Source organism: Parasteatoda tepidariorum, chromosome 2, assembly GCF_043381705.1.
Source record: "Parasteatoda tepidariorum isolate YZ-2023 chromosome 2, CAS_Ptep_4.0, whole genome shotgun sequence".
Classification (NCBI taxonomy): domain Eukaryota; kingdom Metazoa; phylum Arthropoda; class Arachnida; order Araneae; family Theridiidae; genus Parasteatoda; species Parasteatoda tepidariorum.
In genome coordinates, this window is record NC_092205.1 from 88,629,161 (window position 1) to 88,643,102 (window position 13,942).

Genomic DNA, 13,942 nt, shown 5'->3' on the forward strand with positions numbered 1-13,942 from the left:
GTAAACAGGGGAACCAATGGATAATGGAATTAGATCCGAAAACTTGTAAGAAATTGATGCGAAAATCAATATTTAAACTCGGTTGGAACATTTATAAGGTCAAGGAATTCCTTAGACTACTGAGGTGCAACCAATGCAACAAGTTCGGACATATGGCGAAGGACTGCCAAGGTCTGAGCCAACTACGGAGAAGAAAGACATAGAATGAGTACCTGCAAAGCCAAAAGTAAGTGTGTGAACTGTGTTGCTGCAAACAGCAAGTAAGGGCTAGATTTAAATAACCATCCAGTTAATAGAAGACCATCCAGTTAATAGAAGATTTTGTCCATCGAATCAACTCGAAGTTGCCAGACTCCAAGGCAACATAAAATATTAATTATCCCTCTTTTTTCCAGCCGACTCAAGATGGCCTCCAACCTCTTCCAAGGTTGCAAATTCATTGTAAATACCATCACGTTTGTAAGACCACCAAGTTGGTGGTCGCTTTTTCTGTTTGGTTGAAATCAATAAAGTTCAGAAGGTTTCAGAAACTTTCCAGCAGGTTGTAGCAGGCTGGGGGCTGTCTCTCCTGTTGGGCCTGCAACTGGTTTGACACCGCTGCCCTGTGGTTCTGAATTCGGAGCTTGCTCCTTTTCAGTCTCCTCTGCCTGTTTGCGTGATTTAGTGTTGCTATTTGTATAGCGTGACTCGGGTCATGCACCTTAGTGTCCATGCGCCACTGGGTTCACTGTATTGATTCGAGGTACTTGCGCAACACCGGGCCACCGGTTTTCCTGGATGCCTCCTGTGGGGGCAGATAGGGTTAAGCTTCATTTATTTATTATTATTATTATTTTGAGCAGAAAGACAAAACAAAATGTTTCTCTTCTAAGAAAGAAAAACCTTTACCCTTCCCCACGGCGGTGAAATTAAGAATCACACCCGCTATTAGAAAAAATTGTCAAACAGGAGAGTGGTTCTTGAAGCCTTCCTGAATTAGAAAATCAAGAACTGAGCTGATCTTCTCCCCAAATCGCGTATTCGAGCGTTGCTTACGCGAATAGACTTGGGTAAATCGAAAAGTAATCCCTAGATGGCAGGATATTTAATTGTAGCAGATTCTAGTCTGAAATATACCATAACATATTTTTTATTCTTTAATTTCATTTAAAAAAAAATCATATTAGTTTGCATCTTTAAAATTTTTATGACTTGTGTGAAAGGAGTTTAAGTTTGGGGTCTGCAGGTACAATTCTTTTAATTATGATTTCTGATCTTTAAATTTCAAATAAGAAATTAATAAGCTTTAAAAGAAATCCAGTTAGAAAAATAACTAGTGGGGAAAAAAGATTTTCAAAGGAGCCTGCTATGCGAGATTCAATTGGGTATACTATAGCCTACGTCACAGGTTGTGTTATTCCTACTAAATTTAACTCATGAACGGCATTTTCTGCGAGCCTAACTTTAAGCCACAAATAAACAAACGAAGTGTTTGATCGTTTAAATAGCTGCTCGCCAGATTTTATTGCATTATAAAGAAAAGTAATTGATATTCGATTTTTGATTAATAATTGATTTATGTGGATAGTGGCATAGAATTTAGCATTGCGTCATGGTAAATATTATTCCTACTAAGTGGAAGTAGTTGTGTTTGTTTTATATTATACCCAATTGATGGAATATGCATGAATAATGTGCAGTGGGGATTAGCATGATTTAGATTTCTTCTTTGAGACACAATTGAGAAAATTTTGTTTTAAGCGAAGTTTTAAATTCACAGAAACAGGTAGCTCGAATCGTACTTAATACAGCAGTTGTTTTTATATTTGTTTTACTTTCGTATTTCGATTTTTATGTTTATGGAGGAGTTAAAGTTCAATGGCTCACCTGTGGAAGTGAATGACAGCTGAATTCAAGTAGACCATATGGTTCACTGCTCCTCATGAAGTAATTAATTTCTATTATTGTTTGTTAACAATAATTGGTATTATTGCTTTTTTTAATGATTGAGCAAGCTATTTTCTTTGATTTCATTATGGTAATTAAAAATTTTGCGAACAGAAAATTATATTGTTATTTTATTGAGGTTATAGAATAAAGTATTTTATCTTGTATTAATACGGAATTTTCATTAGTTTTTTCTGAGATGTATATTTTAATAATTTCTTAAGTTCTTTTTTTTCTCTTTCGTAATAATTCATAATTTATTTGTTCTGTTCTTTAAAGTTTATAAAGCATTGAAAACTTTTTTAGAAATAAGAAAAAAAGAGATTTATTTGCAATATTTAATAATTTTGTATTGAAATTTTATAAATTTTATTACAAAATTTTCTAAACTTTCCTTACCATATGTTTTGCTTAATTGCCTTTTTTAGCTCAATATCTTGAAATTACTTATTTTCTATTTAATGCTTGCATAGTAAATTTTTCTTTTTTTCAATTATCTATTTTTTAAATATCATTGATATTTTTTTAAATTTAAATTGTAAGATATTTCATTACTGTTTAGTAATGAAATACCTTATAAAATTGTAAGGTAATTTAAATCACTCAATCACTTTCATGATAACCCTTGGAACTGCTTTCTTAGCTTTTATAAATTATTTTTTAATCCATGAATTCTCAATCATTTCACTTCTCAGACCAATAGATGTTGATAAAGCAGCAGAAATTCAAGATGTTGGAAGGAATTTAAACTCATTTCTTGTGCTCGAATTGTGAATTAGAAATCCCTAAAGATTTAGTTGCTAATATTTGCTTGAAAGGTTTGAATATTATAATTGCACTGTTTCTTTGAAATAAATAATTACAATAGTTTATTTGAGAAATATGATAAAAAAAATATTGAAATATTAGGATCTATTTTAGCAGAAATAAAATTTTGACAAGTATTTTATCACAAAGTGACATGTGTTAATCACCTATCTCTCGCAAGCAGGCATAAAGTATCAAAAAAATAAAGTAATAAAACTTCATATGCCATAAATGAGTACTTCATGAGAAAAGTATATATTAATTTTGAGTAGGGATATAAAGAACAGTGATATAGCCAAATATTGAATATTTGGCAAAGAAAATCTACTGAATATTGAATATTCTGCAGCCAAATAGCAAAAAAAAAAAATTTTTTTTTTTTTAAATCTTTAATAAATATTATTTTTTGTGTATAAATAAGTTCAGTTATTATTAAAAAAAATCAAAACTAAACTCCATTATTGGTATGGGATGAAAGGAAAAAAACTGTAATAATTATTCATTAGATATATTTAAGGTAAATAAAAAACTGGCTAACAGCTATTAAAAGAACTCTAAAGTTGTGAAGTTGAAAAAAAGAAGAATGGAAAAAATCATTTTAATTCTGAAAACAAAACTTTAAAAAAAATTTCCAGAAAAAAATATCCATAGAAGACTAAAAAGATATAGTTTATTAGAAACGCTTTTAAAAAGGCTAAAGAAAAGAAAGAAAAAAGATTTTATACAAAAGCAAAACAGAAAAAGTAGAAATCAATCTTAATTTTTGAAGGAAAATTTTAAGGCTGAAAATCTATTTTCCAAATAGAGTGTTTTCAATGAAAAAAATAAAGTCAAATAGAAACCCTCTTAATTTTTGTACAATAATAAAAAGGTTGATAAAAAAGTTTTTAAAAAGGATAAAGCTGGATAGAAACCAAAACAAAAAATCATTCTTAATTTTTGAACGAAAAATTCAACGTTAAAAATCTTAATTTTTATTTCTTTTACATTGCAGTATTTTTAGAAAAAGTGACGATAAAAAAATAACCTTCATTAGAAATGCCTTTGAAAAATTCTGTGTCATATTAAAACGCTGATAAAAATAATTGCTATTAAAAAGCAAAGGTAAAACAAAAAAAAACTGTTTATTCTTAAAATATTAACATAATTATATTAATATTATTTAGAATTGTCCTAATAAATTCTTAAAACATTAAAAATCACAGTTCTCTATGTTATCAATTATCAGTCTTAGTGTAGAGTTAAAAGATGACTATAAAAGAATAACCTATTAGAAACGCTCCAATAAAATGCAACGTAATTATTAAAACAGAAAAAAATGCATTCTCAACTCTTAAAAAAAAAGTGTTCAAAAAAGCAAGGAAATTGACTTATCTGAATGCAATTTTTTTAAAAAAAAGCAACAGTGCATAGCTTGTGGTTCAAATTTCTAATCTTGTTTATAAAGTAATCTTGTTTGGATTCTTTAATTTTCCATTTGTCTTGTAGAACATAAATTGGAAAGTTTTAGAACTTAAATATGTGTAAGAACTGTTTCTAATGTATAGTGAAAAATATGATTGTGGAATATTTTTTCTTAAATCTATTCAAATTAAAAATAAAAAAAACACTTTGTCGAAAAATAGTTTTTAAAAAAACCATTTACCTAATTTCGGTTTTACTAATACTAATAATTCTTTTTTAACAAATTAAATAATGTTAAGACAATGTAAATGTTATCAGAAAAGATATGAAGGTCTAAAATTAGAAGAATTTGCAGTATGTTTTAAATGCCATTTTTGCTTTGTAAATATTGCAAGAATGCTTTGCAAGCATTAGTTTGGTATAAAAAGGTTTTTTAAAAATATTAGTGCCATTAGTAATTATTTTCCAGAATTGTGAAAAATCTTGCTTGTTATAAATTATGAAAGTTAAAAAAAAAAGAAAATTAAAGCTGTGTACCATTTTTTGCATGGAAAATTTATAACATGGCTTACAAATTTTTTGTTTCTTCCAAAAAATTATTTTAAAAATAGTACTTAATCGCTGGAGTTTAAAACTGTTTGCAAGTCATTTAGTAAGTCACCACAAATAAAGCTGCTGGTTTTTAATTATAGACTGTAATTCAGCAATTTAAATCATCGACACCTTACAATTAAACCAATTCTTTATTGCCATTAAAAGAACAGTCTTTAAAAGCACTGTTTTCTATAGCTGTATTAATCTAACCAATATAATTTTTGAGACTCACAGTAATTTATAATTGTTATTTTAGCATTTTTAACTGTGTAACATGACAATTGACAAAGATGTTTCTTCAACTAATAAACCAATCGACTGGGAGAGATATGGCCTGTGTAGTGAACCTGCCAGTGAGCAGGGACCACTTCTGGGTTCGTGGGGAGAGAGGGAAGGCAGCTCACACTTTCATGATAGAGGAGCCAAAGAAGAGTTATTTCAGGAAAATGAGGTAATTTTATTTATATCATTATGAAAGACATAAATAATCGGTAATTTTTTTCTATATGTTGTTGTCGTCTGCCATTAAGGTAGAGTGTTTGTGATTGTTCTTGTTTTCCAGTGGTGCCATTTATGGCCAAGAATAGGATTTCTGTCACACCTGTTTATAGGGCGGACCCACTCATACATCCATTCATTCATCCACATATTGTAATTTTGACCTGAACCAGAGGACAATCAATCTACAATTCAGTACCTGCAGAAGTATTTATTTGCTATGGGAACATAGAGGACTTGGTGACCAGGCAGATTTAATGTGCATCAGTCACCAATTACAATACAAGGAGTCTTAGGCTGGCCGGCTCCCGTTCTCACAAACGTGAGTTCAACCCCCTGCCAACCAGACTAGTACCTCGGCCATTTTCTGTATGTGGATTTGGAATTTGTGTTTGGCTGTTTTGAAATTTTATTTTTTTTTCAATTATTCATTAGCCAGTAATCATGATTTTTTTTAGAGAGAGATATAAAATAATTCACTAGACTTCCTTAACCCTTACAGCATTGTGAACGGAATATTTCCTGTCACATTGTCTAATGTGGAAGGGCCACTTACAACCAATAAAAGAACAACATTCTCACTTCTCGCAAATTTGATTCAAAATGTTTCTTTGGAAAAGAGAACATTTTTAGTTCATTTTTTTAAAAGATAGTGCAATGATTAATCAATTAAAAAACAATAATTATTTCTGTAAAAGTTAATAGATAAATATAAATTTTTACCACTGAATTTGTTGTTTATTTTTATAATTTTGAAATAATGTATATTTTAATTAATTTAAATTACAGTAGAAGTCCATTAGTCCGGCATCCAACAGTCCGGAATGCCCGATAGTCCGGCATCGCTCCGGAAAATTGTAAAAATTTTGGTTTTCTCCAAAAGTGTGTCTTTAAAGCAAATAAAAACGCTCGAGAGCTATTCGGAAGTTTTCGGGGTAGTTCGGGATCATCCGGAAGCGCTCGGTACTAAAGCCATCCTTCTTTTGGACAATTGCAAAGCCCACCCGCCAGTAGATGAGTCAGTTTCTGGAAATATTGTTGCTACTCTGCTCCCACCTAACGTAACATCTTTGATTCAACCCATGGGTTATTCAAAATTTTAAATGCTTTTATAGAAGGTCTTTTATTCAAGGCCTGTTAAATGCCGACTGTGACGTGACTGATTTTCAAAAAAAGTTTACAGTAAAAGATGCCGTCTATGCTATTGCACTGTCTTGGAACCAGGTAAAAAATACAACACTCCAAAAATGCCAAAAGTCAAGAAAACAAAAAGACATTCGTGACTTTTTTAAATCTAAGTGAAATATGTTTTACAGTACGTGTACATACATTATATGAAATGTAAAATAAACTTTGTTGTATGTATTTGCTAGTTTAATTATTAACCTAATTGTTCGTATAATTACCGCCCGATAGACCGGAATTTTCGGTAGTCCTGCACCGAGCCGGTCCCGGACGTGCCGGATTATCGGACTTCTACTGTATTAAAAATTCTGAAGCTATGGCATGGCAACAAATGAAGCAGTAGTTGTGAGTAATCATTGCAATTTGGAATAGCTTATATCTGTCGATGATCATATGTTTGCTTGTATTTTGCTATACCTTTTTTTCGTATTCTTTGTTGGATCTGTCAGATATGCTATTCAATTTTATCATTGTATTTATGTTATTAACTTTGATAGTGATAGGTAAATTAACAATGATTAGCTATTGGAGAACAGAATGTCTTCTAAAAATCTGTCTTTGTAATCATGTATTTTTTAATATTTTTTTTTCTTAACCTTACAACACATTCAAATCAAATCTCTTTCTGTAATTTTTTTGATCTATGAAATTTCCAATTAATCCAAATTCCAAATTTATTATTAAGTATTTACTGCTCTTCTTACAGTTTTACGTAGTCAAATTACATTGTTTTTTTCCCCATTATATCTTTCTACAAAAATGGTTATAGATATATCTTTGTTTCTTTTAACAAGATCTTTTTTTCATTGTTTGCTTTTCAGAAAATATATCACTATCTCTCAGATGCAAATTTAGCAAAATATTTAATATTTTTAGCTGCCTTAAAAGTTTATTGCTGTTTAATTTGAAGTGTCCTCTTATATTGTTTTTTATTTTCATTTCAGTTAGCAAACAGCAAGCCTTGGTGGAAAGCTAATTTCTTCCTGTCTGAACCAGTTTTATTTGGCGTTTGGGATGGTGTATTTACTTCATGCATGATCAACTTGTTTAGTGTTATCATATTTCTTCGAGTGGGATGGATTGTTGTAAGTGGTTTTATACTTTTTTGTACTAGCGCATATACTGTCTATCCATTTTAATATATTTGAATACCAAATCATGATGTGAGTCCATTTGTTTAAATGGGAGATTTAGGGTATCTGTGCATCTGGAAAGTCATGAGAAATCATGGAAAGCCATGAATTTCGGTATTGAACAAAATTTGTCATGATTTTAACTATTATTTTTTAAAAAAATCATGAAAAGTCATGGATTTAGGGTGTTGAAGAATCAAATTTTTAAAATGGAATTTTATCCCCCTAATTTCATGGTGTTCCAAATATCTGAATTTGTAACAAAATCCCCGCTCACAGTCATATTTTATTAAAATATAATATGAAATAATTTAATATAAAATAAATTAAACGATAACTAAATGCTATAATAAGGTAGTGTTTAGATGAGAAAAAAATTTTAAAAATAGAAAGTTAAGGTAAAAGTCAGTGAATTTTAATCACAGCCATAATATTTTGAGTGAATTTGGCTCTTTGAGCTACATCAGAGCTCTTCTATTGTACGTTAGCAAGCAAAGTCAATCTTCTGAGATTAATTATTAGTAAATGTGTGTTCGAAGAAGGACCTTGTAGTTCTAAAGATTTCAAAAAAGGCCTTAAAATTAAAAGAACACCTTAAAATCTCAAAAATTTTCCTAAATTTTAAAAAAAGCAAATAAGTTTGAAAATGCAATTTTCATTAAGACTTAGAGGTTGGGCAGCTCCAAGGAGCAGTTCACATCGACCAAAGATCTATTGTACCCAAACCCTAAATCATGATTAACAAGAAAGCCTTATGGCTGAAATGAAGTTCAGCAAACACCTGACAGAAACGTCTTGCAGTTCCCAGGCCCTAATGCAATGTTGCCCTAATTGCTCAAATCTCTGAGCAGAATAGACCTCACACTCACAGAGTATGTCTTGAAGTCTCCTTTTCACGATGACAATCTCTACAAAGAGGATTAGATTCAATACCTATTATATTTAGGTGTCATTAAAGTTGGGTAGATTAAAATATTAAGCTATATTAAAAAAAGAGGATTGTTTATTAGGAGGACTTTGTTCTAAGTATACTACAAAAAGGTACAGAAATGGACAATTTATTGTTTGTCCTATAAACAAGAACCTTTCTCAGTATCTAAACATCAAATATTTAGTTTAGGATGGTTCTTGTTGTTTAGGGACCTTAAATTATGGTATGATATCATTTCACTGGTGCTTTGTGGTGTTATTAAGCTATATTGTTTTGAAAAATGAAATTGCTTTTATGTAGGGTAATGCTGGGGTTGTTCAATCAGTAGGAATTGTGATCATCACTGTCCTCATTGGAATAACTACAGTCTTGTCTGGTATTGGTATATGTGATAGATGTCATCTGGAAAGGGGTGGCGTGAATTTCCTTCTTTCACACATATTCGGAGCACGCACTGGGGGAGCCATCAGCCTCATCTACTGTTTCGGTCAAGTAAGTATCGATACAACAGTTTTTTTTTAAAGTTTTTAAAAAGCACTTTTAATTAATAGTTTAAATTAAAGACTCCCAGTGTCTAAATGGTAGTGCTTCTCGCTCTTGTGCCACAGGCCCTTGGTTCGAACCTCAGGCTGGGCAAGGTTAACTCAGCCTTTCAGTGGATCGATAAAATGAGTACCAAGCATGCTTTGGGACTAAACACTGGGGTTCCGTGCTCGGCTGAACACCCAACCGGAACATCTGCTCTTGTACCCCAGGGCCCAAGGTCAAGAAATCTGAGGTGGAGACAGTAGGACATGACCCTCTTATGGGCTGCCGTGTCACTGAGTTTAGTTTAAATTTTTAAAAAAATTCATTTAACAGTTTAACATTTTTTAAGAAAGTTTTTCTCTTTGTGAAACAGTAAACCTCTGTTTATACATTTTATACAATTTTTACTTTTGTATGTAATTTTATTACAGTACTGATTCGTTTTTTTCTCTTACAGCAAAGAAAAACTTTATTGATATATCAAAGAATTTGTCTATTATCATTCATACAACACAAATAACTGTTTCTGAAATGTATAAACCGTAAATCACTGTTTCTGCATTTCTAATTTATAAAATTTTTGCATTTATGTGCAATTTCATTATAGTACTGATTCTTTTTTTTTCTCTTATAACAAAAAAATACTTTATTGATGTATCATAAAATTTGTCCATTATCATTCATACGACACAAAACACTATGTTGTTGGGTTTTAATTTTCATGGTTCTTATTGCAGAAATAGCAGTCTTTAATTTGGTGATTCATTTTATGGCAGATGAAACATTTCTTTTTATTTTTTTTTTTCCTGTTTTTGTTTTACTTCTTTTCTAGAAAAATAATTTTTTAATTTTAATACTGTTTTCTTCCTCTCTCAGGATTTCTAAAATTTTATCAATTTGTTTATCACGTTAGATTTTATTTAAAATTTTTTTTATAAACCTCTAACAGTATAAAAAACAAGCTGTATTTTCTTATTTTATAGTCAAACTAATTTTTACTTCAGTTTTTTTTTCTTCGATGCTTGATATTCCTTTTTGTCATTTTCTGTTTTTAAATTTTATAAAAATTTTATTATAATTAAAAATGTACTAGATAATGGAGTAATAAAATTTATCTTAATTCTAATTGATGTGAAAAGTGTAATTAGGTTTTTGGTAACTATTTCTGAATCATTCCATTGAAATTTGAAACTCTAGTATTTTTGTTAATTTAACTTTCTGACTAATATTTGTTTAGCCTTTTGTGATAATAAGTAAGTGCTGCAAAATTATAATTTTAATGGAATTTTTTAACAGTAAGTTATTTTTTTGTTTTCTTTTAAAAAAATACTGTTGTAATTTTTTTAAGATATATTATTAGACTTTATTTTTTAGAAAATTTATGCATGTTTTGAATACCATTTTCAAGTATTAACTTTGATAATTTGCATGTTTTAGTCTGTAAGTTGCGCACTTCATGTTATGGGCTTTGCAGAATCCTTTTCACAAGTTGTTGCCATCACTGATGCTTGGGCCACTCGAGGTGTTGCTGTTGGAATGATAACTTTACTTTTAGGTAATTTTTTTAAAAAATAAAATGATATATATACAGTCAGACCTCGATATAAGGTCATCCGCATATTAGGTCACCCCGCATGTAAGATCACTTTTCCAAAGTCCGGGCTCACTGAATAGGAATTCTTTGTTATAGATTATCGGATATATGGTCATGTTTCAAAAACCTTTATCGCTTATAAGGTCATTTTTACTTGAGGCGAGGGGAGCTCTTTTCTAACAAAAGCCTATTTAACTTCCTTACAAGGCGATTACCCCTCTTGAGAGAGTTTCCACCCCCAGTTCACAAAGAATCCCAGCTTTCACTGCCATTAATTGCTCGTCCCTGTCCATACTTCCAGGGAAGGGGGGGATTTCGCCGTTCGGGCGAGAACAATGGATAAGTTTTCCCATCGCGTCACGTGACCATTTGCTGACCACACCAGAGGAAAGAATTTCATTCGAACCTCTCTCATAGTGTCATCATGTTGGCAAAGAGGAACACGTTTACTTTATCAGAGAAAGAAAAAATTGCTGAGGATTTTGAAAATTCAAATTTATCAAAAGCACGTTTTGCGGAAGAACGTGATGTACCACGCACCACCTTAAACAATATTCTGTCTTCTCATCGCATTGGAAATGGAAAAAGAAAAATAATGCTTTTTTCCCCTTGTGAGAAAGTTGAAGAGGCCATTCTCCAATGGATAAAAATGGTTAGAGCTCAAAATGTTCCGATATCGTGTTCAGTACTGAAGGAAAAAGCTCTGCAAATAGCCGCGGAATTGGGAGAACCTAATTTTATGGCAAGCAATGGATGGATTCAGAGATTCAAAGTAAGGCATGCTTTAACTTTCAAGACAGTATGCGGTGAAGCCGGAGGTGTTGACGAAACCGTTTTGAATTACTGGAGGAAATCTTTGTTAAAAGATGACATCTTGAAACGGTATAAGCCATGCGATGTATTCAACGTCGACAAATGTGGTCTTTTTTTCCGAGTCTTACCTGAAAAAACTCTAGCGTTCGAAAATGAGAAATGTGTACGTGACAAAGTAAAGAAAGACTTACAGTGTTTTTAGGGTCCAATATGGATGGCTCTGAAAAATTGAGATCTCTTGTTATTGGTAAATTCCAAAAGCCACGTTGCTATACAAACGTTAAATCTTTACCAGTGGATTACGACGCTGACAGAAAAGCGTGGATGATCATCACCATTTGGGAGAAAACAATACGGTGTTTAGACAGGCAGTTTGTGAAGAGGAAGCAAAAAGTTGTACTCATAGCAGACAATTGCACAGCTCATACCAACATCCCACAGTTAGCCTCGATTGAGCTTGTTTTCTTGCCTCCCAATGTGACCAGCATTCTCCAACCATTGGATCTAGGAGTTATTCAAACCCTAAAAGTGAACTATCGTAAGCTCCTCCTGAAGAACTTAATCGCTGCCATCGACCAAAAAAAGGAGTTTCACGTTACTGTCTTGGATGCCATTTTCTATGTTCACAAAAGTTGGAACATGGTGTCCACCACATGCATAGCGAATTGTTTTTGTCATGCTGGTTTTGTGAGTTCTCTGAATATCGTGGGTGACGAAACCGAAGAAGAAGACGATATTCCTCTATCTGTTTTGATGGAATATTTGAAAAATCGTGGCCATGCCATTGAAGGGGAGGCTGAATATGGTTTGGTTGATGAGGAAATTGCTCCACTTCTGGAGCTACAATTTCTGAAATTGTTTCACAAGTTTCACAAATTGTGGACAGTGAGGACAATGGCAGTGATCCTGAGACTGTAGTTGTAACCCAAGTGGAAGCCTTCAATGCAATAAATGTCTTACAATTTTTTTTTACAAACCATGAGGGAGCTGAGGAACATTTTGAGAAGTTACAAAACCTAGAAAACATTGTTCGAAAAATGAAACCAAAAACGAGACAGACCTGCATAAATGATTATTTTAAATAAGGTAAGATGTAATGTATGTATGTACACTTTGAGGAAACTTGTAAACAGCTTTATTTTAAATTAAATTTTTAAAAAAAAATCTAACTTTCTTTAATTCTTTACTAGTTCTGTTAAAATGTATTGACTTAAATATTTAATTTATTAACTTAAATATTAATATTTTAATTTATTGACTTAAATATTTATTTTTCACTTGTAATACCATTTATAAAAATCATAATGTGTACTATTTACATGCTTAGTTACGAACTGCTAATGAATCGGTTAAAAGGTCACCCCGCTTATTAGGTCACTTTTGCGATTCCCTTAGGGTGACCTTATATCGAGGTCTGACTATATATATATATAAAACATAAAAAGCTTCTATTAATCTTTTTATATTAGTTTCTTTGCTGTAAAACAATTCCTAATTTATTATTCAAATTGAAAAACTTTCTCATACTTTTAAAAATCCACATCCAAGTTCTTACATCTGTTTTTCGCTCAAGTATGCATAATTAAATGTAAACACATTTTTCTCCTTGTGGGAATCGTACGACCTTTTTCATAAACCAATAGTAATATTTTGCAAGATTTTCCCTACCAGACAGACTGATCGTCAATAGAGTAAACTTCACTTTTCGCTCCTCATCCATTTGAAAATGATCTATTAAAAATTCTTTTGCTTTCATTAAAATCCTGTGTCTGTTTTCCTGATCAGTCTGACTGCATCATTTTACATGTATCTATGTATGTATGTGTGTATATATATATACAGGGTGTCCTAAAAGGTCGTTTACAAACTTAACATGCTGGTCTGTCATATCATGATGAACAAGATTTACAAAGGAACTTGTGTCCGAAAATTTAAACTGAGACCGCTAGAGGGCGATAAGTGCAGGTTTGGATGAGGAGAAAAAAAATGATATCGATAGCGGTGTTAATATGATTTTTATTATAAAACATCATTACATCACAGCAAATGCTCAAAATTCCTTCCATTCGCCACAATGCACGTTTCACAGCGTCGGCGCATGGATTCACGAACCCGTTCAAATTGGCCAGGAGTGTCACGGACACGTGCTGCCGCTTCCGCGATCCTGGCGATAAGATCCATGTCCGATGTTACAGGTGTCTCGTACACTATGGACTAGAAGTCGCCTTAAGCTAGAAATCCCCCAAGTCTATGTAAGCCGCAAGCTGATCTCTGTGCACGACGAGGAAGCAGTGGGGATTTCCCGGGAGAGAGCGTGATGGAGAACGAACCAAAAAAGACGTGATGATATGCACTCCAAAGAGGAGTTATACAAAACTTTTAGACGAACTCTCATTTATTATTTTTTTGTTATTTAATCGTTAATTGTTAATCGTCCGTCCAATGTAAATTTAATCTTCAATATATATGTTTTTGTTTAAGAACGTGTCTTTTATTTAAGACGACCACTCATGCCGTCCCCACATATAT

The 13,942-nt window shown here is 31.9% G+C and overlaps 1 protein-coding gene across 7 annotated transcripts in view; it reads left to right on the forward strand.

The window, feature by feature from the left end:
• The first annotated feature begins 1,750 nt into the window (after nucleotides 1-1,750).
• LOC107452904 (solute carrier family 12 member 8) overlaps nucleotides 1,751-13,942 on the forward strand; it is a 37,198-nt gene continuing 25,006 nt past the window's right edge. The window contains exons 1-6 of one of the 7 annotated variants that reach the window (XM_071177876.1): nucleotides 1,751-2,017; nucleotides 2,622-2,744; nucleotides 4,988-5,182; nucleotides 7,359-7,499; nucleotides 8,779-8,970; nucleotides 10,444-10,561. In XM_071177876.1, coding sequence (XP_071033977.1) covers nucleotides 5,006-5,182; nucleotides 7,359-7,499; nucleotides 8,779-8,970; nucleotides 10,444-10,561 — 628 coding nt within the window. In that variant the 5' untranslated portion in view covers nucleotides 1,751-2,017; nucleotides 2,622-2,744; nucleotides 4,988-5,005. The remainder of the gene's footprint in view (nucleotides 2,018-2,621; nucleotides 2,745-4,987; nucleotides 5,183-7,358; nucleotides 7,500-8,778; nucleotides 8,971-10,443; nucleotides 10,562-13,942) is intronic. The other 6 variants (XM_071177877.1, XM_043052734.2, XM_043052733.2 and 3 more) reach the window with 6 other exon arrangements.